Raw genomic sequence first — 27,391 nt, 5'->3', positions numbered from 1 at the left:
ATATGCTTCTGCATTGAAACACTCCAGTATTTAAGATATATGGAAGGTCTAGTCCCCCTGACGCAGCCCTGACGCTAAACACAGCCGTGTTGGGGTCCTTGTTCTGACACCACGTATCAACCTGACACTGGTCCAGTTTGAGAAGCTGTCAGACTTTTGAGACCGAGTCTGCCTGGATTGACCTTTTTGGTAAGGTCTGGAAGGGCGTGCTCTAGAAGTCGGAGGATAAAACTTCCTTGGCTTGTAGGCCGGCCGCTTAGAGTCACGCCTGAAAGTTCTCTTAGGGGCGGAAGGAAACTCAAACGGCACAGAAGAAAGCTGGCGAAGTGTTTCATGGTGGTATTTCAACTGCGCCACAGTCTCTCAGATCTTTTCCCCGAAGAGATTATCACCCACACAGGGTAGATCTGCTAACCTGTCTTGGACTTCTGTTCGAAAGTCCGAGGATTTGAGCCAGGCCCATCTTCTTGCACTAATCCCCGCTGCAGACACTCTAGAGGCAGTATCAAAAATATCATAGGCAGCACGGACCTCGTGCTTTCCAGTATCCAGGCCTTTTTGAGCCAGAGTATGAAGTTGAGCCTGGAGTTGCTCTGGTAAAGAATCAGAGAAATCCTGAATCCTCTTAAAAAGGTCTCGGTTATACTGGGTCATGTATAACTGGTAAGAGGCAATGCGAGATATTTATTTATTTATTTATTTAAAGGCTTTTATATACCGGAGTTCATGCACTTGTGCATACCACTTCGGTTTACACAGAACAAGGAACAGAAAATTACATCAAACAGATTGAACAATTAAACAAATATACAATTAAGATATGAGATATGAGCACTGACACATGGAAGACACACCTGCCAAAAGCATCCAGGGATATTTGTTCTTTTTCTGGAGTTATGGAGGAATGAGGTTTTGAACGTCGTGCCGCCTTCTGGGCTGATTCAACAACATCAGAGTGATGATCCAACTGTGACCTTTGGAACCCAGGAGCTGACTGCACAAGATAGGTGGCATCTGTCTTGCGGTTGACAGGTGGAACCGAACATGGGTGCTCCCAGTTTCTCTTCAGGAGATCAAGCAGGATTTCATGAATAGGTATAGACATGATTTCCTTAGGAGCATCTAGAAATTGGAATACTTCCAGCATCTTGTGCCTAGAGTCCTCTTCTGTCTGAAGTTGAAAGGGAATGGTTTCAGACATTTCCTTGATGAAATTAATAAAAAGACAGATATTCTGGTGGAGAACGTCATCTTTCATCCAGGGGAGAGGGCTCTGATGGTAGATCATCTGTATCTTGGGATGAATCATCGGTCCAAGGATATTAGGGTTGATCTCCAGCACCTAGCGGGTCGTCAGCGAGGAGAAAAGGTGCTAATCCCGAAGGACCAGGCCTACGCATCGGTGGCATCGGAGGTGGCACCGACGGCATCAATGGAGGAACAGAGGGAACCGGTGACATCGATGGACGAGTCAGTGGTAAAATATCAGACGGTGGAATGGGGATCGGTGTTTCCTCATCATCCGATGATAATGGAATCAGTGTGAAAGGCATCAGAGCTACCGGTGCTCACGGTTCCATTGGTGGAAGGGCACCGATCAACGCATCCAGTCTACTCAGTAGAGAGTGAGGAAAATTCTTGTCAGGAATCTCAAGAGAGCTCCTTAACCCGTGTGGCTACTGCTGCACGGAAAAAAGAAGACTGAAGGGGGACCCCTGCTGGATGCAGAGTTGGTGCATTGCTGGGCATGCCCAGTAGGTGCCAGTCAAAGTTCTAGAAACTTTGACAAAAGTGTTCCGTGATTGGGCTCCATCCTGATGATGTCACCCATATGTGAGGACTACCATCCTGCTTGTCCTGTGAGAATGTGTACAATTCTGGAGACCGCACTTTCAAAAGGATATAAACAGGATGGAGTCGATCCAGAGAGTGGCTAGTAATATGGTCAGAAGTCTTCTTTCTAAAGCATATGGGGACAGACAAAGATTTAAACATGTATACCCTGGATGAAAGACGAAATAGGGGAGATATGATAGAGACTTTTAAATATATCGAAACATTTCTATGCACAAGAGGTGAGCCTCTTTCAACATAAAGGAGGCTCTAGAAGGAGAGGGCATGGGACTATAGTGAAAAGGGGGAGACTCAGGAGTAATGTTAGGATATATTTCTTTACAGACAGAATAGTGGATGCATGGAACGGCCTCCCAGTGAAGGTAGTGGAGACAAAAACAGTATCTGAATTTATGAAAGCATAGGATAAATAGAGGGGGATCTCTGAAAGAGTGATGGGATGGATGGACAGACTAAATCATATTTCTATGTTTCTACACATACACACAACACATTTTTTTGGTTCAGCATTTTCCTCCTGTCTGACTGACTGGAACCCACTGGAGCTAAAATGCTATGGGCCTTCATCTGCAGCTCCCAAAGGTTTTTATCTCATCTCCTCCTTTTACTCCCTCTCCTGCTGCCTGCTTTCCAGCCCAACCATTACAGTTCTCTGGCAGAGAAGCTCAAACCACAGTTTATACTAGAAACCACAAAAGCGTCCCCTTGAGCCAGCCAGTAAGTGTTACTTTTAATAGCCAGGTACCATTTTACTGCATTTCTTTTCTAGCAATTTTCTTTGCAAAAAATAAATAAATAAAATAAAGGTTTTTTGGGGTTTACAAGGAAACACCTCCCCAACCCTGATCTGCTGCCGCAGTCATTTCCTCCTCCTCCCTTCAACCCTCAATCTACTGCTGCCGCTTTCTCATGCATGGGTCCAATCTACCACCTTTTTCGGGCCCCAGTCTGCCACTGCAGTCCCTGCCGCATCCTCCTCCCTCCCTTCCGCATTCTGATTTGCTGCTTCTGTTTCCTTGGTAGCATAGATCTTTCACATCATGATAATACAGTTTATTTTAAATCAGGATTGTTTTGATAAGTTTGGATTGAAAGCCTTAGGGCAGCTTATCCTTCACATGTATTACCAACAGGGAAATGCAGTTTATAAATGTTATTTAATTAAGGTCAAATAATTTAAAACTAAAATCCCCTACAGTAATACAGTACAGAAATGCCTACAATAATTCTAAAGTTGTGGTAGTACTGAGGCTTTGAGGTTTTTCAGGTTATTTTATTCCTTTAGAGTCCAGGAAGCCCATGATCAAACTGTGATGGAAAGCCTTGTTTGGATTTTTTTTAAAAAGCCTGTTTAATAATTGCATGTCTTTCTATTTTCAAACTGCTTCCAGATGGCCAACTAAAAGCAGGCCAAAAGTTATTAGTGAAACAATGGAATACAGCTCCATAAAACAAATAAAATGATCTTCTAGAGAAACAAAAACTTATTTGAGCTCTTTTACAAAAACTAAAATAAACCAGCGGAATAATCGGAAATGCTATGAACTTGTGAACACAAGAATCAGAAAGTAATGCAAGCTCAGTACAACCAGCTTGCAAGGAGGATATGTGAAGTGAGGTGAGGTTCATTGCATTGTCTGCAGTGAGGAAGCTAAGGGCGATCCCTTACATGAAGACTCGTACTCAAAGCCTGAGCAATTACTACATGGCCACAAAGGTGCATTTAAGGAGGAGAGACAATCTAGCATTCAGGAGAATTCTAGTTTTTCTTCGGTGACCTTGGGCAAATTACTTTTACTTTGCATCCCCATCCTTCAATTTCTTTAGCAGTAATAATACTGTTCCTTCTCCTCTTTACCCTTTGGATGCTGCAATGCAACATATTCAGCCAATCACTGCCGCCTGGATGAAGTAATATTTCTGAAAAGGTATGGCTGCAAAGTGTATTGGGACTCTCTTTCCATGAAAAGCACATCAAAAATTCCCATTATTATTGCTTAATTGGCAGATGCTACATCATTTTGTTTAATGTAAAAAGGACAAGCATGAAAAATCCCAGCTCCTTTTATGTTGCTGGATAAATGCCATTATTTGAACACTTAGTCAATGGCATATAAAACCCAGCTGGGTGGTGAAATCACTGCATGTGTGCCCTGTATCGAAGCAATCAATCTCAGAAGTGACTGGAAGACAAACGTTAGCATCATTCCTACAACAAGCTGCATCACAGCAGTGCTGTGTTCAGTTAGTGGACAAATGTAGTTGTTGAAAAGCCTGGGACAACATGGCAGCAATCCCTGGGAAGCTAAGCATTTATGGGTATTTATGGTTTCCATTAACCATTATATTTCTTCCACAGTACTTCTGAGCCTGCTGATAAAAACTGGTGGTGAAATCAGTTTTTACAGTTTATATATCTGTCTAGTCATATTGGCTTAGGCAAATTATTATCTCAGGTTATATACTACTCAACAGCAAGTGATTCCAAAACTTTCTTTTACAGAATGAAGGGCTCCATCAGCTACAAATAAATACAGAACTTCTGTGGCACATAATGACAAACGCAATCACTGGAGTCACCTACCTGTAACTTACAGTCTGAGGCTTTGAACGGATACCAAAATTAGGAAAAACCAAATGAGGTGAAAGTCAAATAATGAAAAAGCAACAAGAAAAAAGAAGAGAGCCAGAGAGAAAGAACACAAGCTCTGTCTCAATCTGTACACTTTTTAATTTATTTAGATTCCGCTTTTCACCACTTCAAAGCAGATTAAGATCAGTAATGTAAGTATTTTCCCTATCAAGCCTACGCCTGAGTTGGACTTTACAACACCATACTTTCCTGGACAATTTCATTTTATCCCACTTCGCTTAATAATACTAGAATTAATTGCAAATCCCTCTTGCCAATTTTCAACTTCTTGATACATGATTGATTCATTCTAATCACTAGTATATAAGATTGCTGTTATTTAAACTGATGTTTTTTATAATGTGTTATTTATTTGAATTTTCTCCAAGTTCCTCATTTTCCTTGTTCTCTGTAAGACTCACCTGTTAAGTCATTTCCATGTTATATGTAAACCGAAGTGATTAGTAACATTGTTACCAGAACCTCGGTATATAAAAATTGCTAAATAATAATAATAATAATAATCCCCAGAGGGCTTACGATCTAACTAGGAGATGCATTAAGCCACGGGATAGTGAGTGTTCTAACGCATGTTAAACAGCATATATCGCACAATAGAGCACTATTGCAGTGATATTGCATGATATTTTGCATCTTCCCGCTCAGATTCCCTCCCCTATTACAATGACCTTCTTTGCATATGATTTGCATGCATGGATAATGCATATGCATGCAAAGAAGGTCATTATTAGGCAATCTGATGCAAATATTTTATCGCGGACAACCGAGAAGGTGGTCAGCCGCAATAAAATACCTACACCTCTTGGAAAAACAGTAAATGTGAAGCGGGAGGACAGAGTCCCTAACGCGGGTCAGGAGGCTCCCCCGCCTCCCCGAGGTAAAAAAAAATAAGGACCCAAGCCCCCCTTTATACCCACGCCCTCCCACACCCCCTGGAACCTTAAATTTGAGTAGCGGCTCTCACGTGGGGGCTTGGGCACTCACCCTTGCACCCGCCCTGTTGGAAACATATGACTGAGGCAAAGTGTGGGGATCGGAAAAAGGCGCCAACCAGGCCGGGTGCAAGGGTGCCAGGCGGTGGAGGAGGGGGACTGGGGCTCAGGACCCTTTTTTTTTTAAGCTCTCAAGGGCGGGACTGGGTGTATGTATTGTTGGATCGGGGGGGGTGGGGCTACTGATTATTGTTACTATTTGGGGGGGAAGGGAGATGCGACCATTGCTGTGCAGCTGCATTTATACTTTGGGGGAGTCAGGGCTGTCACTTGAGGCAGCTCCGGGTTGAGATGGGGGATCAGCCTTGACCCCTGCTCAACCTCCCCATTTCCCATGATTCTTTGTTTTTTGGGCTAATGGCCTTCTAAGGTAATGGCTGCCACTGCATAAGGACCACTAGGTGTGAATCTTTTGCCCTGTGGTTTTTAGCCGCAAGACAAAAAAACGTGCTATACAGCTTTGAAAGTTTTTCAGGAGAGGGTACCCGTTATCACAACAACACCCACCACGATAACGGGACCCCTCCCGCAATAAAAATTGCGGCTTAGTGGATCTAGACCTAAGTTTGTACCTGTAGCATTAAGTTGGTCTTTAACTCAGAACAATATAAGATAAAGGGTGTTCAAGATTTTCATCATGAGTCAGAGTGGTCTAATTATATTGAAACAATGTACAGACCACTATAATATTAAGCTTCAGTTTTTGCCTTCATCACGTACCAGGATCAATCCAGTTTTTATGCCAAACTTGTCACAAATCACCAAAACTCAATCAACCTCTCCCTAGTAGTGCTGTACACTATCGAAAGCAACATTCCTGGAATACACAAACTAGAAAGAGAAGAAAGCCGAATATGAACACGTACATGTTTAAATGATGTGTGTGGAGCAGCATTTGCACCAGTTTCCTCCAGGTATTCCTCCCAATTGAAGTCTGTGTCTTCAATACTTGAGCCCTCATCTGTTAAAGACAAAGAAGCACTTAGAGCAAGCTGCAAAGTAACAATACTGCCAGCTGAAAGTCCACAGCAGAAAGTTGGGCAAAGGTTTCTTAAGCTGAATATGGCAGAGAGTACTGTTGTGACTGGTTTAATTTAGTACTGCTACTTATCTACACAGAAGTAGATACTGAAAAGTTGGAAGGTATCTAATTTAGACAGATAGACATATCTGGTTAACTTAGATGGGATATTCAGCAGCATGGCAATGCTGCTGAATATCCTTTTATAGATCACAACATAGATGGATAGTCTTATTCATCTATTGAGCAGGTCTAACTTAACCAAATAAGTTATCTGTCTAAGGTTGAAGATCGCTACTTAGCCAGATAACTTATCCAGCAAAGTAGTGCTTCCCTGATCCGCCCACTGCCCGCCCACTTTTTCTCCAGGTAAAAGATAGATAAGTCACTTTTCCGGCTATTTAGTGGTCGCTAAATATAACTGGATATTCAGCAGTCTGCTAGATAGCCAGATAAGTCCTACTTATCTGGCTATCTAGCAGAAATCCAGCAGAAATCTAGCAGAAATCCAGCGACTCAAAAAACAGGAATAAAAAATGGAAACAAATTCTTAGGAAATGAAAGTGCCCTTTAAACAACAAGCAAGTTTACAACACTGTATAAGTCATTTTACAATTCTAAGCCATCACATACAGTAAACAAAATTATGATATTGTAACTTGTAATACTCTACAGTACTCCATCATCACTTTCCTGGGAAACATCAGAAGAGGGAATTTCTAAAGCCCTAACAGCAAATGTACAAGAACATCTGGGTACAGAATGTTTTTCCTGTAACAAATGGACATCACAAACTCAAAATATATCATTCTTTCAGAGAACAATCAGATAAACATGTTAATCTGGAATTGAAATCATTCTGCAAAGGGTAAATATCTACTAAAGTAATAAAATAACCACCTGAGGTCATTTTTACTCCTTTCTATGCCTAGTTCATAATTCGGCCTTACCAAAAAGCAGTTATTCCTCCAAACGTTTTATTTTTTTAATTTAACTATTTATTTTTGAAAACATTTAATGCAAAGAAACTTTGCATATTAGAAATACAATGAGAATAAAAAGAAAAGAAAATCAAATAAAAAATAAATAGTTTGTACTAAATAAGATGGTAACTTTCAAACCGGCACATGGGTGCACATTGGCGCATGGGCATCAGCATGTGCCCTGGGACGCAGTCATTTTATAACTTGCACACATAAGTACACCTAATTTTAATTGGGCGCATGCATGGGCACGCAAATCCTGTTTCTACCTCGTAAATCAGGGGATTTTAAAAGGGGCGCACACCCACACCATTGCCAGTTTCACCATTTCACCCAGTTAAGAGCTAGGTCCTCCAAACATCCCTAGTTTAATAGCCTTTATTCCCCGCAGTTAGCCCAGACCCTTAAAACCCCTCAGATTTGCGACTTTTCATTTTTTTTTAACTTACACCTCCTCCATAGAAATAAATTAACACAGCACTAGACCTGGGCGCTCACCCAGGCACGTAAGTATTTGTGTGCACAACTCTGCCCCGCCCCAGAATCAGAGCAAGATGTGCGCACATCTGGGAGGCTTTTAAAATTTGATGGGTGCATGCAAGCCCAACCTGTTTGTGCATCCCCTAATCGATGGGCGTGCCAGGCTTTTAAAATTTACCTTCAAGCTTTTTGTGGTAGAGAAGCAATGTGAACATTAAAAGCAAGACTGGGATTTTCCACCCTAGTTCTGCAACTATATGACCTTATCAAGTCATTTTGTCTCCATAACAATTTATCCACCTGCAACTGAGAAATAAACAGAAAGGATAACTTTATAACAACCCTAATTTTCAAAGGGAACTTCCACATGTAAGCCTGCTCTGAAAATTAGCGGACGCGTATATATCTTAGCGTGGCATAGGTGCGCACATTTAAACCTGCTGGAGAGCAAGTGTAAATGTCCAAGCGAATGTTGATACACATACTTATGAAAATTGAAAGAATGTGCATAAATGATTTCCCTGCCCCGATTCCGCTTCTGGGAACGTCACTTTAGTGTATGTGTAAAAATATGCGCAAAATTACTTCTGCACCCACTTTTACTCCTATAAACCTTGGCCCAATATTCAAAGAGGCTATTTATATACATAAAAGCTTTTGAAAATTACCCCCAAGGCACTTACATTTGAGATTGCTAGAAAATGTATTTCTGTGCACAATCAATTAAAAAAGCATAAACCAGCTGCAGAAAGTGATTTGGTCAGAACATGGAACCACACATTCATACTGGACTTAAAAATTAACTACAAATGTATATTTTTTGGCAATGTATTATGATACAAGACACTACGGATCGATTTTATATAAGAATTACATTCTACTGTAATGCAACAGATAGGGGCCCCGACTTCTTTCAAATCATAGAAAAACAATTTAAAAAAGGAATTGAAGCAAATTTCCTAAAACACCAGATCCAAAACTAGCAGCTTTAAACACAGACACAGTTACCAGTCTAGAGAAGAAAAGAGATTACAAAGGAAGGCCCAGAAAGCCAGGATTACAAGGCACAGCCACAAATCAACACCAATCATCATTTGATATATTACCAACAGCAGTTCTGAGAACATTAATTTTGAAGCCACTTAATTATTGTACAGGACATACAGAAAAATCTTAGACAGGTCTGTATAAAATCAGCAAGAGCCAGATTCAAACTTTTTATCCAATCTTTTATCTAGAAAAGACCCTGCATGCAATCAATGACAAGATAAAAGGTTTTAAAGAGCCTTTCCAATGTTCACAACTAAATCTAAACACTCTGCTACTATAACAAAAGTATTCAATATAGTACTTAATATGAAAAAAAACTTTTTAATTAAGGATACATGAGTAGTTTGATGTTCTGCATATCATACACAAAAAACATTGTTTTTCATTTTCAAAGTAAAATCCATTAATATTAATGACAGAATTAATATCAAACAGAATTCTAATGGGCTCAGAAACATACATGCAGCCTCCCCAGGGCTGGATGACCTGGCAGCATATGTTTTGTCCTCAGAATACATGACTAACAGGATCTCCAATCACAAATTGTCTTTCTATAAAGAGACACTCATTTTTCAGCCTTGTCCCACAAATCTCATGGTCCATGCAAGACTGAAAACAAGAGGTCCTCTTTCTGCCTTATGTTTAGAAAAAAAGTGATTTCAACTAAAAAGCAAAGCAGTTATGCACAGACAACTTCACAGTCTAGGTTTTACACACTTTCATGACTACAAGAGGTCCCTGAAACCTAATAGCACCTTCTTATAGGAAAGATGTATTGGCCAAATGAAAATAAACTAAAATGATTTTTAGCATCATTTAAGCATGCAGTTGTAAAAACACCAATGCTTTAGAAGCATCTAGGGAGTAAATTAAAGATGTTTATGTTACATCTCTCCAGAGAAGTAATTTGAGTACTTTCCCCCTGTTTTTCCCCCTGTACTTTCCCCCTGTTTTTCCATTTTATGTTAAGGTTATTTTTTGGATGGCGGGTTAAAAGCATGGGATAAATACAAGGGATCTTACTGTCTTTTTCTGCCATCATCGTTCTATGTTTTATTTCTTCTGTTCCAAAAATGTCAAGAACTTTGTACATCTGAAACAGACATTGTTATATTTTTGCCTTCCCTGGGCATTATCCTTTATTTCTTTATTAACTAATTTGCTGACAGGGAGAGCTGGATGAAGAAAAAAGTCCTCCATACAGTTTGGCTCCAATAAAATACACTTGGCCTGTAAAAAATTAATTTGAAAAAATAGAATTTACGCCAAGGAGGTGGTGCACTTCGATGCTATTACAGTGGTAGCCCCTGCAAGCTACCCTGAGGATATGAGCAACTCTCAGGCCGGCCAGGGTATCCAGAGCCAGCCAGGCATGCCATCTGAGGGAAAGAGGTAAAAGCACAAAAATAACATAACAAAACCACTCACCTGACTCAAATGGTTCCCCATTTCCATTTGCTGGGCTCTGAGATTTCTCCAGTGATAGATGGGCTGTATCCTGCATGTTAGAAATCAAGGACATTGTGTTCTTGGCTACGCAAATGTGGCCTTTTCTTTTCTATTACTTCATCATGTGCTAAGAAATTCCTAGACAGAGAAAAACATAGAAACCTTTTGAGCCAACTAAACCTGCTTTCCAAATGTTAAAAATGAGTACATGTTGCTTTACATTAACTCAGGTTTCAAACTTCATCCTGCCACAGTACAGCATTTGAAGAAATATTAAATGCTTGGCAATCTTTGGAGCAAATAAAAAAAACAACAAAATATTCAGGGTCCTATTTTCAGTGTCCAAGTAATGTGAGACATTTTATTTTCATTTGCTGTACTGGAAAAGTTATACCAAAACAATACATATTATGACAAAGATAAGGTCAGTAGGAAATTACACCCCAATCTATGCACTTACTTCTGTACTAATGCAGTCTGTAAATTCAGAAAAGCACCTAGACTAATAAGATTGCCCACTTAGCAAAAACTGGCCACGATAAGTGTAAAGCTCAGTCAACCGCTTGAGCAATCTGCTCCCTTCAGAAAACAGAGCCCTGTCACGTGCATTAAAAGAGGGGGTCCTTCAAAGGGACTTCTGTGGATAAAGTAGTGCACTACCTGCAAAAAAACAGCCCTTTAGAAATCCGGGTGACTAATATGCATGCAAAATTACGTGCATATGCTTTGTGACAGTAACTTTCAAACCGGCACACATGCGCACATTTGCACACAGACAGCCCACACCCAGGTATGCATCTATTTTATAGCATACATATGTATATTATAAAATAACCTGGCTGTGCACATATGTACGCCAAATTTTAAGCGAGCACACACACGTGCACCCAAATCCCACTTCTACCACGTAAAGCAGGAAAATTTGAAAGGGGCGTGCGCTTCCATTCCCAGTTTTACCAGTTCCTCCCCAGTTAAGAAATAGGTCCTCCAACCCACACCGGTTTGATAGCCTTCACTCCCCCCAGTTTGCCCTGACACTTAAAACCCCACAGATCTAGCTAGTTTTATTTAAATTTTAACTTACACAGCATCCATAGCAGAAGTAAAGTTACACGGCAGGGGGCCTTGGCGTATGCCAGTTCACGTCAGTTTTTACACGCACATCTTAGGTTCGTGCGTCGAAATGCCCATGCCTTGTCCCTTGTTGAAAACTTAAGAGATGTGCATGCTGTGGGAGATCTGCTCATATCTCGGTGGCTTTTAATATCCACTCGGTGTACACAAGTATGACTTCTTCGTGCATTTCCTAATTAATGCGTGTGTCGGCCTTTCAAAATTCACCTCTGTATTGTAGAATAGTGCACTGCATATATCCTGCACATATGTAGTTATAGCACTATGAAGCACTATGATCATTGAATTTGCCAGAGAATCATCCAGCACAGATGACATCATTCCTGGAAGGATGGAACTAAGTTTGTTATTCTAACTGATAAGAAGAGGCCTGTGGCCTATAGTAAGAGCAAGCTGCTGTACACATGTTAAAATATATATTGATTGGTTATTAAAGGTAATGGGTGTGGATTATGCAGATGTCTGATAGTAGCAGATTCAGAAACCTTTATAAGCTGATGCACACGTTAAGAACACTGAGCAGATTTTAAACAGACTTTGTACACCTTTGCTTGTACCATTTTTTCTCTGTATTTTTCTGCTCCTAGAGGAATTCTCCGCCTTCCTCTATTTAATTATCTGTATTAATAAACCTCTTTCTTTATTACCGTCTGAAGCTGGTATTCATTCTGTAATTAGATAGAGGGGAAGCCCCTCTTTTAACAGTATGCCTGTACTTTTATGTGCACAGGGGAGCAGCATTCCAAGAGATGGAGTCTGGGTGGGGTTGGGACTTTCATGTATACTCTGATTTTAAAAAAGCGAGAAACCTCCTTAAGTAAGACTGCGTGCACCAAATAGCAGGTGAAATTGTGTATATGTACTTTTGCAGGGATTATTTTCAAAGTGTAATTTATGTACAATAGGGCCAATGCAAAACTGTGCGCTCAGCTGAGCACACTGTTTAACCCGCAGTCGGAAGAGCGTCCACAGCCCCTTATGCTATAAGGGGATTAGCGCGTCCACGACGCACGTCCAACGCGCTGCAAAACTAACAACGCTCATCACATGCAAATGCTTGTTGATGAGGCTATAAGTTAGTCACCTCATATGCAAAAAACAAAAAAGTGCGTTCAATCCGCACATATTTACGCTCAGAAAATAATACCTGCCCAAAGCAGGGGTTAATTTCTGAGCACCCCAAAATGTTGTTCAGAAAAGCAGAAAATACTGCTTTTCTGTACATCCTCTGACTTAATATAATGGCGATATTAAATCGGAGGTACAAAAAGTTTAAAAGATTTAAAAGAAAAATTAGAAGAAACAAAAAAAAAGAAAAAAAAAAGAGTGCCAGCGATCAGGTTAGGGAAACAGACGCTCAGTTAACCAGTGTCCGTTTCCCTAACTCATGGCTGTGCGCCGGTTATGAAAACGGATGCCGATAAATTCAGCGTCCGTTTTCTTAACCTGCGGACAGCCGACCTCTCCTGGGCACCCGCTGCCAAGGAGGTACACAATCAATCCTAGCGCCTCCTTGGCAAGCGCATCCCCTACTTTAAATATTGCATGGTGCCCCCAAGAGAGGTGCCTGGGCACACATTAGGAAAGCGGGCGCTGAACACTCAGCACCTGCTTTCGGCGTATTTTTTTTGCATCGGCCCCAATGTCACAAAATTAACTCCTAAAATCCTAACTTACAAGGCCCAGCAGTTACTATCCTTTACAGAAACTTGGGGGTAAACTGCAGGGAGGAGCAGTTACTACCCTTAATAGAAACATGGGGTAACCTGCATGGAGCGGCATTCGCTACCCTTAAAAGAAACATGAGGGTAACCTGCACGCAAGGGCATAGCGTCCATTGTGCACAGTGGTACACAGGCACTACCAGCTTTAGAAAAGTGTGTGCCATGCACCATCAATTTTAGACGCCGTAACCGCCGGGAGATCCCATCCTGCCCAGTGGCCAAAGTGAAAGAGGCCCCATGGTTGCTGAAGGATCGCGTCAGACTCGGTGGTCCAAGATGAGGCTCCGAAGTCGCAGGGAGATCCCGTGCTGCTTGACGGCCAAACTGCAGGAGGTCTATGCAGTTGCCAAGGGATCCTATCATGCCCAGCGGCCCAAGGGAAAGAGGCTCGCACAACCTCCAGGGGGGGATCCCATCCCACCCGACAGCCAAAGTGAAGGATGCCCGCAGTTGCTGAAGGAACGCACCAGGCTCGGCAGCCCAAGTGGAGGAAGCCCAGGGATCTCATCCTTCTTGAACGTGTGTGTGTGTGTGTGTGTGTGTGTGTGTCTGAGAGAGAGCCAGCATGTGTGTGTGCCCGAGAGAGAGAGGGAGCCAGCAAGTGTGTCTGTGTGTGTCTGAAAGAGAGGGAGCCAGCATATATGTGTGTATCTGTGAGCTTGTGTGAGTTTTGAAAGAGTATTTCTGTGTGTTTGTGTGAGCATCAGAATGAACATGTATGTATATGAGAGAGGGGAAAGTTTATGCATCTCCCACTAATCCATGACAATCTCAGGGTGACTAAGTCAAAAGTTCCCAGGTATGGAAAGAGTGATTTTTTTTTTGGTATTATTGATTTAAAAAAAAGGTAAAATATAAAATTCTCTCTACTATTCATGGTTTAATTCACAATCCAACTTCCACCTGGCTCTGTTCCTTACTACGGATCTACAAACCTGCACGCCATCTAAGATCACTTACTCAAAACCTTCTAGATATTTCCTCACCCAAACAAGCTAGGCTAGATGTTACCAGAAAGAGAGCTCTCTCGGTAGCCGGTCCAATACTTTGGAATTCACTTCCAAATCCCCTCCAGTCAATATCAAACTCTTCTCATTTCAAAAAATCACTTAAAACTTATCTTTTTCAGCTTGCATTTAACATACCCACCCAAGATCAAAAGCAACACATAACATAGTCCATCAACCCACTCATAGCTCCAATACATCCCATTCATTTCATTACATCTCTTCCCTTTTCCTCTCTCCCCTGCCTGTTAGTTATATTATCATTTTTCATTCCATTTCCCTTCCGCTCCCCTCCTTCCCCTCCCGCTGCAACAGCAAGTCCCAGGGCAACAATTTTTCGTTTTATTTTGAGTAAATGATTGATTTTATTTTAAGCTAGAATTTGTTCCAGCTATTAACTAACTTTTATGTATATTTTAAACTTATTTGATTTTGTTTGTTCTTTTAAATTTTTATTTTATTCAATGTAAACCGTTTTGACAAAATTTATTTTTTATAAAGCGGTATATAAATATTTTTAAATAAAATAAATAAATAAAGAGAAACATGGGGGTAACCTCTATGGAGCGGCAGTTACTACCTTGGGAAGCTTGCTGGGCAGACTAGATGGACCATTTTGGTCTTTTTCTGCCATCATTACTATGTTACTATGTAATTAATTGGGCATTATTTGATCTGTATGATGTTTTGAAATATTGTATTGGTTTTTGGGAAATGTAAAAAAAAAAAAAAAAATCATAAGAACATAAGAAAATGCCATACTGGGTCAGACCAAGGGTCCATCAAGCCCAGCATCCTGTTTCCAACAGTGGCCAATCCAGGCCATAAGAACCTGGCAAGTACCCAAAAACTAAGTCTATTCCATGTAACCATTGCTAATGGCAGTGGCTATTCTCTAAGTGAACTTAATAGCAGGTAATGGACTTCTCCTCCAAGAACTTATCCAATCCTTTTTTCAACACAGCTATACTAACTGCACGAACCACATTCTCTGGCAACAAATTCCAGAGTTTAATTGTGCGTTGAGTAAAAAAGAACTTTCTCCGATTAGTTTTAAATGTGCCCCATGCTAACTTCATGGAGTGCCCCCTAGTCTTTCTACTATCCGAAAGAGTAAATAACCGATTCACATCTACCCGTTCTAGACCTCTCATGATTTTAAACATCTCTATCATATCCCCCCCGAGCCATCTCTTCTCCAAGCTGAAAAGTCCTAACCTCTTTAGTCTTTCCTCATAGGGGAGTTGTTCCATTCCCTTTATCATTTTGGTAGCCCTTCTCTGTACCTTCTCCATCGCAATTATATCTTTTTTGAGATGCGGCGACCAGAATTGTACACAGTATTCAAGGTGCAGTCTCTCCATGGAGCGATACAGAGGCATTATGACATTTTCCGTTTTATTCATCATTCCTTTTCTAATAATTCCCCACATTCTGTTTGCTTTTTTGACTGCCGCAGCACACTGCACCGACGATTTCAATGTGTTATCCACTATGACACCTAGATCTCTTTCTTGGGTTGTAGCACCTAATATGGAACCCAACATTGTGTAATTATAGCATGGGTTATTTTTCCCTATATGCATCACCTTGCACTTATCCACATTAAATTTCATCTGCCATTTGGATGCCCAATTTTCCAGTCTCACAAGGTCTTCCTGCAATTTATCACAATCTGCTTGTGATTTAACTACTCTGAACAATTTTGTGTCATCTGCAAATTTGATTATCTCACTCGTCGTATTTCTTTCCAGATCATTTATAAATATATTGAACAGTAAGGGTCCCAATACAGATCCCTGAGGCACTCCACTGTCCACTCCCTTCCACTGAGAAAATTGCCCATTTAATCCTACTCTCTGTTTCCTGTCTTTTAGCCAGTTTGCAATCCACGAAAGGACATCGCCACCTATCCCATGACTTTTTACTTTTCCTAGAAGCCTCTCATGAGGAACTTTGTCAAACGCCTTCTGAAAATCCAAGTATACTATATCTACCGGTTCACCTTTATCCACATGTTTATTAACTCCTTCAAAAAAGTGAAGCTGATTTGTGAGGCAAGACTTGCCTTGGGTAAAGCCATGCTGACTTTGTTCCATTAAACCATGTCTTTCTATATGTTCTGTGATTTTGATGTTTAGAACACTTTCCACTATTTTTCCTGGCACTGAAGTCAGGCTAACCGGTCTGTAGTTTCCCGGATCGCCCCTGGAGCCCTTTTTAAATATTGGGGTTACATTTGCTATCCTCCAGTCTTCAGGTACAATGGATGATTTTAATTATAAGTTACAAATTTTTACTAATAGGTCTGAAATTTCATTTTTTAGTTCCTTCAGAACTCTGGGGTGTATACCATCCGGTCCAGGTGATTTACTACTCTTCAGTTTGTCAATCAGGCCTACCACATCTTCTAGGTTCACCGTGATTTGATTCAGTTCATCTGAATCATTACCCATGTAAACCTTCTCCATTACGGGTACCTCCCCAACATCCTCTTCAGTAAACACCGAAGCAAAGAAATCATTTAATCTTTCCGCGATGGCCTTATCTTCTCTAAGTGCCCCTTTAACCCCTCGATCATCTAACGGTCCAACTGACTCCCTCACAGGCTTTCTGCTTCGGATATATTTAAAAATGTTTTTATCATATGCACATTTTTAATTATTAGATGTTATTCTGTTCATCAGTTTTGATATAATTGATGCTTTACATTGCCTGATGTTTTCTGAAGAATGGTAAAGTTTCTGCTTTTCTATTGGTGCACTACATACAAAGTATGACTTGTTGCGATTTCCAGTTCAGTTTTTGTCTGCATACTTCTATTTATGGTCTCTTCATTCTTTATTTCCTGAGGGTCTGTCTGTGTTCTGCATGTGTGACTGAGGTGAGGTATTTTGCTAGCATGCAGTTTCTGTGTAGGGATCTATAGCAGCTTGGTTTGTTCTCTTTTCCTGAGAAGTGGTATATTTGTGTTTAAGGCCTGGTGTAATATTTGCAGTGTTGCCTTTTCATAAATACAGCTTTAACTGTTTGAGTGCTGGCGGTTAGTGCTGTTTTGGAATGGGAGGTTTATTATATTGTAATTGTATTTTAGTTTGTTCATGGCTTTCTGAGGACCAAGCCTACACCCAATATGCATTACAATAATCCTAATACCATATGTTCCAAGTGTCTTTTTGGTTTTTATGCAGGGTTTTCTGGTTACATCACGGCAGTGCATGTAAATATAATATACATGTTGTTGTGATAGTTTTACTTCAAAAGACTGTACTTTGAATGTCCTTTTTCATGTAAAATCTTGTACTATAAATGCATAGTATTAAATTGTGTGTAGAGAGGGCTGTGGTGGGGGAAGGCCTGGGCACAAAGCTGTAAGATTTACTTAGGGTGCTCAATATCCTTGCACTGGCTCTGATTAGAAAAATACAAATTAAACATTAAAAAAAACAGAATGAGGAGGGGCCAGCATAGTAATTGTTCACAAAAAAGCTACCACTGGCCCTGCACAGCAGCACTGTGTAATGATAAGCTGGAGGGGTTCCTATCCGTCCCCAATGAGAAGAGACCTCACATGGTAGTGAGTGGGAGGGATGGGTTGAGTAGACTGAGAGGGAAGGTATGGGGCAAGTGCCAGGGAAGGGTGTGTTTTGAGAGGAAAGGGAAGAAGTGTGTGCGCGCGTGTTCTCCTTGCTCCTATCCACCTCTTCTCCACTAATCCATGACAATCTCAGGGTGACTGAAAATCAGAAGTTCCTAGGTATTGCTTGAAAAGGTTTCCAGCAGTGAAAGGTGTTTGTATGGCTGTTACTGAGGCGACACCACATTCTGAACTACCTCCTACAGCCTGAGATCATAATCAAAGGCTGACTCAATGTCGCACATGTTAGCATGTCAAAGGAGACACTTTGAGGCTGGCCTTTATTGATGATGTCAGGCTGGGGAGGCAGCTCAAAGAGTTGGTCACAGGACAGCAGCAAATTTTCTGATGCACCACCACCTTCAGCAGTCACCCTATGCCCCTTCCTGAACGGAGTGGCAGTTACTAACCTTAACAGAAGGCATGGAGTTAACCTGCACGGAACTGCAGTTACTACCATAAGAAGCTTGCTGGGCAGACTAGATGGACCATTTGGTCTTTTTTTGCCGTCAATACTATGTTACTGAAAAAACATTCACCAAACCAACTAGAAAAGCATCAAAACAGTCAATTAGAATAGTGGTGTGGTTCTGCCCAAAAATGTTCACTCCCTAAAATGTTGTATAGCTCAAAACATTTCTACAAAGATTTTCATCTCATTAATATCAGCTCGTTCCACTCCTATGAAACACCCTGAGCTCAACCACCTTCTTCCGCTCACAATAACCATTGAGCCTCATTCCAAGTATGTCCTCTTTTCCTAACCTGAAAATAAAATTAGCATTTACAAACTATCACAAATACATTCCTGGGGAATTCAATGAATATAACAATGTAATCTCCTCAGTTGTCTAGTGTTTCAGAGTTTTTTTAAAAAGCATGCACTCTGGTAAAAAGATTGAGGACATCATAAAAGCAGCAGTGGCTCCCATAGATAAAGTCAATGAAGCTGCCAAAATATGTTCTTCCTTGCCATAGAAGTTTTCTGTATTTCTTCTCCTCTCATTTTTATACATAATCCAACCATTTGTCAAAGGCTTCAACGCAGCAAAACCAGGAGATACGTGTGACTGACACGCTCGCGCCACGTGGATTTTAAAGGGCCCACAGCCACACACGTATCTCCCAATACTCACATAAAACAATTTTCTGAAGAGGGGTGGGGAGTGGGCGGGCCAGGACTGCACCATGAAGTTAGCACCTAAGTAGTTAAGCTGGGGTTCCCTACCGTGTAACTCTACTTCCTCTATGGACAGCGTGTAAGTCGTGTAACAAAAAAAATGAGGCTAGTCAGCAGGGTTTTAAGGGTCGAGGTAATAGGGTAAGAGAGAGACACGTTAGCTAGGGGGTTTAGGAAGTCCTCTCCTTTACTGGGGTGAACTGGGAGCAAACTGGGAAAAAGGTCTAATGCGTCTCCGTGAGTGCCAACTAAAATTTCCCCCACTTACGCACTTGAGACTGCATTCACATGCACATGCGGGCGTCAATATAAAATCATGCATGCGTGATCATCAAACAGTATGGTTTCATATCACAAACAGGATACGGAGAAGTCGCACGAAGACCTGAGTTTTACAGTTCAAAAACTTGGACTTTGTTGAAACGGGATAGTACCTGGAGGAAGAATTAGAAGGCTGGGAGAAAATGACAGATGCGGAACAACAGTGGGCCAAACTAAAAGAAGCAATTATCAAGGTAACTAATCTATATGTTAGAAAAGTAAAGAAAAGCAAGAGAAAAATGAAACCTATCTGGTTCTCAAAGGAGGTGGCTGAGAAAATAAAAGCTAAAAGAACAGTGTTTAAGAAATATAAAGGATCCCAATGGGAAGATCACAAAGAAGAATATCTGGTGGAACTGAGGGAGATAAAGAAAGTAATCAAGAAAGCAAAAAGTAAAGCGGAAGAAAGGATTGCCAAAGAGGTAATGAGAAATGACAAAACATTTTTCAGATACATCAGAGAAAGGAGTAAAGTCCAAAGTGGTATAGTGAAATTGAAAGGTGAAAAGGATCAATGTGTGGAGACGAAGAAATGGCAGAAATATTAAACGAACACTTCAGTTCGGTGTTCACTAAAGAAGACCCTTGAGAAGGACCGTCGCTAGTTAACAAGAAACTGGAGGGGAGTGGAGTAGATGAAACTCCATTTACAGAAGAGAATGTATGGGAAGAGCTAGGAAAACTGAAAGTGGACAAAGCCATGGGGCCTGATAAAGTTCATCCCAGGATATTGAGGGAACTCAGATGTGCTGGCGGGTCCGTTGCGTGACCTGTTCAATAGATCCCTAGAAACAGGAGATGTGCCGGTCCCGCTTCACAAGAGTGGGAGCAGAGAGGAGGCTGGAAACTACCGGCTGGTTAGTGTCACCTCGGTGATGGGAAAAGTAATGGAGTCGCCCAGCAAGCTCCCACACTTATCTTCCCATACTTATCTGTTTCACCGACTGCCAAGTTCAGGGCCCTTGTTGGTAACTGTTTGATTCAAATTTCCTGCCACCCCCTGCCATTGATGCAGAGAGAAATGTTGGAGTTGCATCAGAAGTGAAGCATAAGGCTTAATGGTTAAGGGTAGTAACAGATGCATCAAGCAAGTTACCCCAATGCTTGTTTACCCAGATTGCACAGATCGATGCCTTGTTGGATGTTGTCTGAATAAAAATCCTCTTTTCGGAGATCACGTGACGCTGTGAAGGAGAGCGGATGTAGCTCACCTTCTCTAGCTCTCATCCCGCTCATCCAGCCCCATCTCTTTCAACCAAAACATAAATTCTGCTCCCTGATCACAGGATTAGGCTTTGGTGCAGACGCTGAGGGTGCTATCATGTGAAATGTCAACCCAGACCGCGAGAAAAGAAAGAGAAAAAGGAGAGAGGAAAAGTGCGGCCTAACGACATGATGTCTGATGAGGATCCTGGTGCTCCAGAATCGCCTGTTCCCGCCAACTGGGCTGATATTAGGGCAGCAGTGTGGAGGCTTTGGAGCCCGAATTCAAAAAGCTCTCTAACCAATTTTGTGACCTTACCTCCTCCACTGCGGGTTATGAAGCTCGATTCGGGGAATTGGAGCAGAGAGTCTCAGAAAATGAAGATGGCCTCCAGACCACGCAATCGGAGTTGGAAGCCCTAAAGAAGACGCTCTAGCAGCATACTGATCGCCTTGAGGATCTGGAGAACCGGTCCCGGCGGTCCAACCTCAGGTTTGTCGGGCTTCCAGAGTCTTTAGTCGAGAGGGAACTTCCCCAGTGGCTCGAATCCTGGCTAACAAAAGAGCTCACTCTAAACCTGGCGCGGGGGCCCTTGTGCGTGGAGCGCGCGCACCGCCTCGGCCCCAAACGATACCAACAAGATCGGCCCCACGTGGTAATAGCAAAAATTTTAAATTTCGCTCGTAAAGCAGCTATTCTGCAAGCCATGCGTGGAGAGAAGGCGCCACTATTTGATGGCAATAAGGCCTAATATTCCAAGACTTTTCGGCGGAATTATCTGCCCAACGGCGAGCGCTCTCACTTTTTTGTGCTCAGCTCCAAAATTTAGGCTTCCGCACCCTTATTGTCTACCCGGCCAAGGTTCGAGTAACCACTCCAGATGGCCCACGCTGGTTCTCGGATGCTGGAGCGCTGCAAGCATTCATTTCCTCCCTGGATGGTCCTTCAGTGAGCACCCAAAAGTCACCGGATGCTTGTGACGCCTGATTGAGCATTGCCCAATATGGCCGCTGTGGTGTGGCTTCCTATCGCCTGCAGTTCCTCGCCGCTCTGCATGTGGCTGCGGTCATCAACGCAGCACCTAGGTTTTTGTTTTTTTTTTGTCTTCCCAATCGGGCATTCCTGGCCGACCGGACAGCTTCCTGACCTCTACCAAGACACATGTGAGAGGCGGCTCCTCCGCCAGTCCGGCGGGGAGGCTCTACCGGTGGCCTTGCACGAGCGACGTTTCACTGCCAGCTCACTCCCTCGGCGAACCGCTGTATGTTCCTGGTTGCTACGGTAGGCCCGGCATGTTCCTCGGGTCACCGCATCTCTACAGCTCGCTCCCAGAGTGTTTTGTTTTTTTTCTAGCCCTGGGATGGGTTTATATCACCGGGGACGGCAGTGTCATGCAGAGCTTGTGCCACGTTAAACGCAGCAGGAGGTGGTATGGGCAATGACCACCCATTTGGTGTTTCTTTGGGTTTTTTTGTTTGTTTTTTTTTACTAGTTGTGGATTGTTCCTTACCCACTTGTTGACTTTTTCTGGCTACTGATCTCTGGGACCCCCTGAAGCAGCCTGATTAACTCAACTTTACGGTCCAACTGAGTTACATTTCAGACTCTCGGGTACAAGGGCCCGTTTTTCTTCCCTTTTGTTGGGACACATAGGTTATGCGTAAAGTTTTTTTTTGTTATCCTTTTGGGCTACATGTTGGACAGTGTCCTAGTTGGTTGTCTCAATCCTACCTTATGGAGAATCTGTGTGTTGGGGGGAGGAAAGGAATAAAAGGGGGGGGATGGGGGCAGGTAGTGTCTTGGGGATCTCGTGCATGGGATTTGCTCTAGAGGGGGGACTGGGGGGGGGAAGCGGCAGGGGCTGCCTGGGGAGGGCAAGCTTCTGCCTTTTGATGTGATGCGGATGGCAAGCTTCTGCCTTTTGATGTGATAAGGGACATGTATGGGTTCAAGTGTTTGGTTACTTACAACTTCGCCACTACATTCACTCGCTGAAACCCCCCACCTGTCAGCCCCTACATTTTCATGCTTTGGACTCCTTGTTCCAGTTTGAGCGTCAAAAACCTCCTTCTTTATCTGTGTACTACAAAGGGCTGTTAAAATCCCTCCCCCAAAATACCTATTCACTTTCGGTAGTCAGATGGAATAGGGAATGGGTATTCTCTGTGACTGTTGAAGCCTTCTAAGCCTGCATGAGGGATGTGGCCACTATTACTGGTAATATGTACTTCCGGGAAATGCAATATAAATTCTTGCGGAGAGCTTACATATCCCCTCATCTTGCCTACCATGCCAAACTAGTTCAGACCCTGGCCTGCCCCCGCTGCCAAGTAGATTTGGGGACCTTGTCTCATGCATCCTGGGCTTGTCCTCTCATCCATAACTACTGGAGGAAGATCGTAACCTATCTGCAGAAATTACTAGACATCCATATTCCGGTCTCACCTCTCCTGCTGTTATTTGATTGCATTCCCCAGTCCCTTATTCGCGGTCTTGGACCGCGCCTATTTCTAAAAAAGGCATGTGCGGTTGGGAAAAAAGTTATTTTACTGTACTGGAAAGAGAGGGCTGCTCCCTCCTTTTGGGTTTGGCGTATCCACTTATACCGCAAGATGCAGATGGACAATATGACTTCTAGAACCTCGCCGCACCACCGTCGCCAATTTTTGAAGATATGGGACGCCTACTTGCAAGCCTTCCCACACCGTGCAAGAAGTTTGGTGCTGAATGACTGAGCAACGAAAAGCCAGCTGTCCAGCTTGGAGTGGTACCCTTGTGGACTTGGTGGACGGCGCTTAGGGAGAATTTGGGACATTCATGGTTTTTACAGAGAGGATCCAGGGTAGGGAACAAAAAAGGGGGGGATATGGGTGGGTAGGGGGAATAGGGTGGTGGGGGAGATAAGTGGGTAGATCGCTGTAAACTGTTAAGCCTATTGGTTCATTGGTATCTGGGGGTGCATAAGGGAAAAACTGCATCTCTGGTTACACCTTGTTTCTGCTCACTTGACCAAGTTCCTAATAAAAAGTTATACATAAAAATCCTCTTTTCCACATTTCTCCCTGCTGTTGAAGTTGGATATGCATTCAAAGTGAAGAATCAGGCTTAATTGGTTTAGGGTAGTAACCGCCGTAACAGCCAGGTTATTTTATAATATACACGTGTATGCAGGTTGTTACAAATTTACAACCATTGAAGTCAACTTTAAACCCGCGCATGTGCACACATGTGCGTGTGTTTGCTGGTGTGTACACAGACGCGCATACATAGAAATATAGAAATGACCGCAGAAAAAGATTGCTGGCTCAGATTTGAGGTAATTCCTGGGTGATGTTGGTAAAATTATTGCAGATTACCAGAGACAAAAGTAAGCTTGCAGAGATCAAGATGGTGTCAGAGCTGGACAGATCGATTTTTGATCTCAAAGACAACCTGGTGAAAGAAATTTCAAATAATTTTTCCACTGTGCTTGAGGACAGGTTGTCTAACCTGCAAGCCTACTAAAACAAGATCAGAGAAGGCATGGATAAACAGGCAATGAAAATTGCCAATACTGACCAGAGGATTTCTACACTAGAAATAAATTTGAAGCAATTTGGTACACAATTGGCAGAGTTAGAAAAAGAAAACTAACTTTTGTTAAATAGCATAGAAGATCAAGTAAATCGATTGCAAAGGAATAATTTTCAGATTTTCAGTGTACTGGAATCCATTAAAGATGTTGATCTGCTACAGTTAGTGAAGGCTTGGATTCCAGAAACGCTAGGCCTGACTACGGAGCCTATGCTTGTTGAAAGAGTGCATTGTGTTGGAGCTTTCAGAGAGGATGCTGTTAGACCTTGTCCAGTCATAGCCCACATATTAAAATGTCTATTAGATCAGAATTTTGCAGGCATATAAGAAAAAACACACTGGAACATGGGGAAGAGGATGCTTCTCGCCCCATGTTCCAGTGTGTTCTCTCTCTTATATGCCTTGCTGAAGCAAGACATGCTATGGTCCCGTTCTGTTCGGATCTCTATAAAAGTGGACTAAAATTTTCATTACACTGTCCTGCAGAAGTGAGAGTGTACCACTGATGGGAAAACTTATTATTGCAAACTAAAGATCAGGCACAAAGCATTTCAGAACATTGAGAAATTTATTTTCAGCTTTTTTTTTTTTTTTTTTATTTCCCCAGGGAGATTTACAGGGAAATGGACTCGGTTTCTGGATTTTGAGGGAAAGGTTATTGGGCATCGGGGCAACCTCAAAAAAGGTTTTCCTAGTAGCAATCTTTACAGAGTTTTCTAATGTGAAGAATAAAAACTGCATAAAACTGTCGTGCAAAAATATTGCTACTTTTTGTCTGAGATCTAAATATCTTTTTGTCACGTTCTGGTGATTTGTACCCTAGAACATTTATTTTAATGTGGTGAGCTAATGGATGGCGTCATTTTTTGTAGTGAAGATGTATCAACAATCCTTAGTTGAATGCCATGGCCCACCCAGTCTCTCTGAAATTTCTTATGTTCCACATCAGACAAATGAGTTACTTGTAGAAATCCTATTTGAGCCTGTTTTGAAAAGAGAATCTTTTTCTCTTTCATAGGAGAGTGTACCCCATCAACATGGCTCAGGTGTATACGGGCTGCCACAACTAGAGCATATTATCCAAAATGAGGATCAACGTTCAGGCTATTAGTGATTATATTCAAACTTCTCACAAGTGAACAGCCGGGTACTGTACAAAATGCCACTAGCTGGTACATTCCCTCTAAACATTACGTTCAATGGGAAATTGTTTATTGCAGATAGCAGCAGTTCATAACTTTCAACTGGAGCAAACCTGGAGAAGAGCTTTTCTTTATGCAGCTGTTACGGCATGAAATAGTTTGCCCGATAAGACAAGGGAGGAACGAGCATTTCAGAAAACAGATAAAAGCACTGTTTTTTCAAGCAGAATATAGGTGAGGAATTGTTTTAATATGCATGTAGTTTTATTAATGTTTTAATATAAAAAGTAATGATTAATTGTATTTTGTTATATATACATATATCTTATGAGTGTTCTGTAAACCGTACTGAACAAATGTTTTGAAAAGATATTATTTAAAATTCTTATTAATCACAATAAACATTCAAAGAACAAATTGCTACTTCAACCATTCCAGCAAGCAAGAGAAATAAACTATGGGGCCGATGCAATATGCCGAGCGCACTCTTAACGAGCAGTTAGACGCAGGTAAAATAGGCTCTAATCAATCCCCTAATGCAATAAGCGATTAGCGCCTATTTAATGCGGAGTGAATGAGATAGTGCTCATCACATGCAAATGCATGTGAATGAGCCTATTACTCATTCACTCCCAATGCAAAAAGATAAATGTGCGTCTCAGCGCGACCCCCTAATTTAAATATTGCATGGCGCCCCCGTTTTGGGGCACCATGCGCACGTTAAGAGCGGGCACTGACTGTTCAGCGCCCGCTTTCTAAGCGCCTTTATTGCATCGGCCCCTATGTAGGCCAGACTTTCAGCTCAAAGTACATCCAACAAATGATACTAAAAAGGGACAAGCCCCAGCCTAGGTATCCTCCACCCAAAAAAATAACGTAACAAAAAGAAAAACTGTATAACCATTGATAATATGAACCGTTCACAATGTGCAAGGAGCAGCCATTTATTTTGAACAATCACATTCACAGTCAGTGCATATAGCAACATAAACATGTCCAGAAAAAACATCCTCTGCCTCAATGATCCGTATATTCTTTCTTCAGCCAAAGATACATCCTACGGGGCCCGCTCAACTATGCAAACATTTCAGTAGAAAAATATTGAAAGGGTAATTTTCAAAGGAGTTAACAGGTAAATGGAACAAACAACTGAGCAATTTTAAAAAGCCATTTATAAACATAAAGGTGAATTTTAAAAGCCCGGCGTGCACCAAAACCGGGAGATATGCGAATATGTTAGTTTGGCGCATGCTGAGTGGTTTTTAAAAGCCGCTTGTGAACAACCATATCTCCTGCTAAACGCACAAATGAAAAGTTGCATAAAATAGGTGATGTGTGGGTGTCGTCTGGGCGTACCTGGATTTCAACTTCATATTTGTGGGTAAATACTTATGCGTACAAGCACGCACTAAGGCTCCCTACCACATAACTTTACTTCTGCTATGGAGGATGCTAACAGGGAAAAAGGAAGGCAAATAAACTCGGGGGGTTTGGAAGTTCTATTCACTACCTGGGTGAACGGGGAAAACCGGTAATGGTGTCAGCACGCCTGTTTTAAAATCCCCCCACTTACACAGTAGAAGCAGCATTTATGCACACAGGCACACGTCCACTTAAAATTGTGCGCATATGTGCATGTATGTTATAAAATGGCCGCATCCCTGGACATGGACTGATGAGCACATGTGCCCGCACACCTATTTAAAAGTTACAGTCTTAATGCACAGGAATCTGCACTGTCCCAGTCACAATCATGCGAACCAAGTGTAAGAAGCTGTAGAAACACGAAACAAAAAATGTTTTCTCATTCTATGTGACAAAGGGGAGTGATTATTTTATTCATAAATCTCTGTATTTTGTTATAGAGAGTAGTAAAGGATCATGATGGAAGATGTATAACAGAAAATATCTGTTTGGGAATATTTATGTACCAAATGTGTATTGTCATGTATTTTTTTTCTCATTTGGTCACCATGGTAGCCCAATT

General features: G+C 41.9%; 1 protein-coding gene across 7 annotated transcripts in view; it reads right to left on the bottom strand.

The window, feature by feature from the left end:
* SFMBT2 (Scm like with four mbt domains 2) overlaps positions 1-27,391 on the bottom strand; it is a 563,685-nt gene that overhangs the window by 465,384 nt on the left and 70,910 nt on the right. For all 7 annotated transcript variants that reach the window (XM_029615682.1, XM_029615688.1, XM_029615685.1 and 4 more), the window contains 2 exons: positions 10,462-10,620; positions 6,366-6,460 (listed from right to left, as the gene is read on the bottom strand). In XM_029615682.1, coding sequence (XP_029471542.1) covers positions 6,366-6,460; positions 10,462-10,555 — 189 coding nt within the window. In that variant the 5' untranslated portion in view covers positions 10,556-10,620. The remainder of the gene's footprint in view (positions 1-6,365; positions 6,461-10,461; positions 10,621-27,391) is intronic.

Source organism: Rhinatrema bivittatum, chromosome 9 (assembly GCF_901001135.1).
Source record: "Rhinatrema bivittatum chromosome 9, aRhiBiv1.1, whole genome shotgun sequence".
NCBI classification, from domain to species: Eukaryota; Metazoa; Chordata; class Amphibia; order Gymnophiona; family Rhinatrematidae; genus Rhinatrema; species Rhinatrema bivittatum.
The sequence above is the reverse complement of the archived record's forward strand: the minus strand, read 5'-3'. Positions and strand labels throughout refer to the sequence as shown.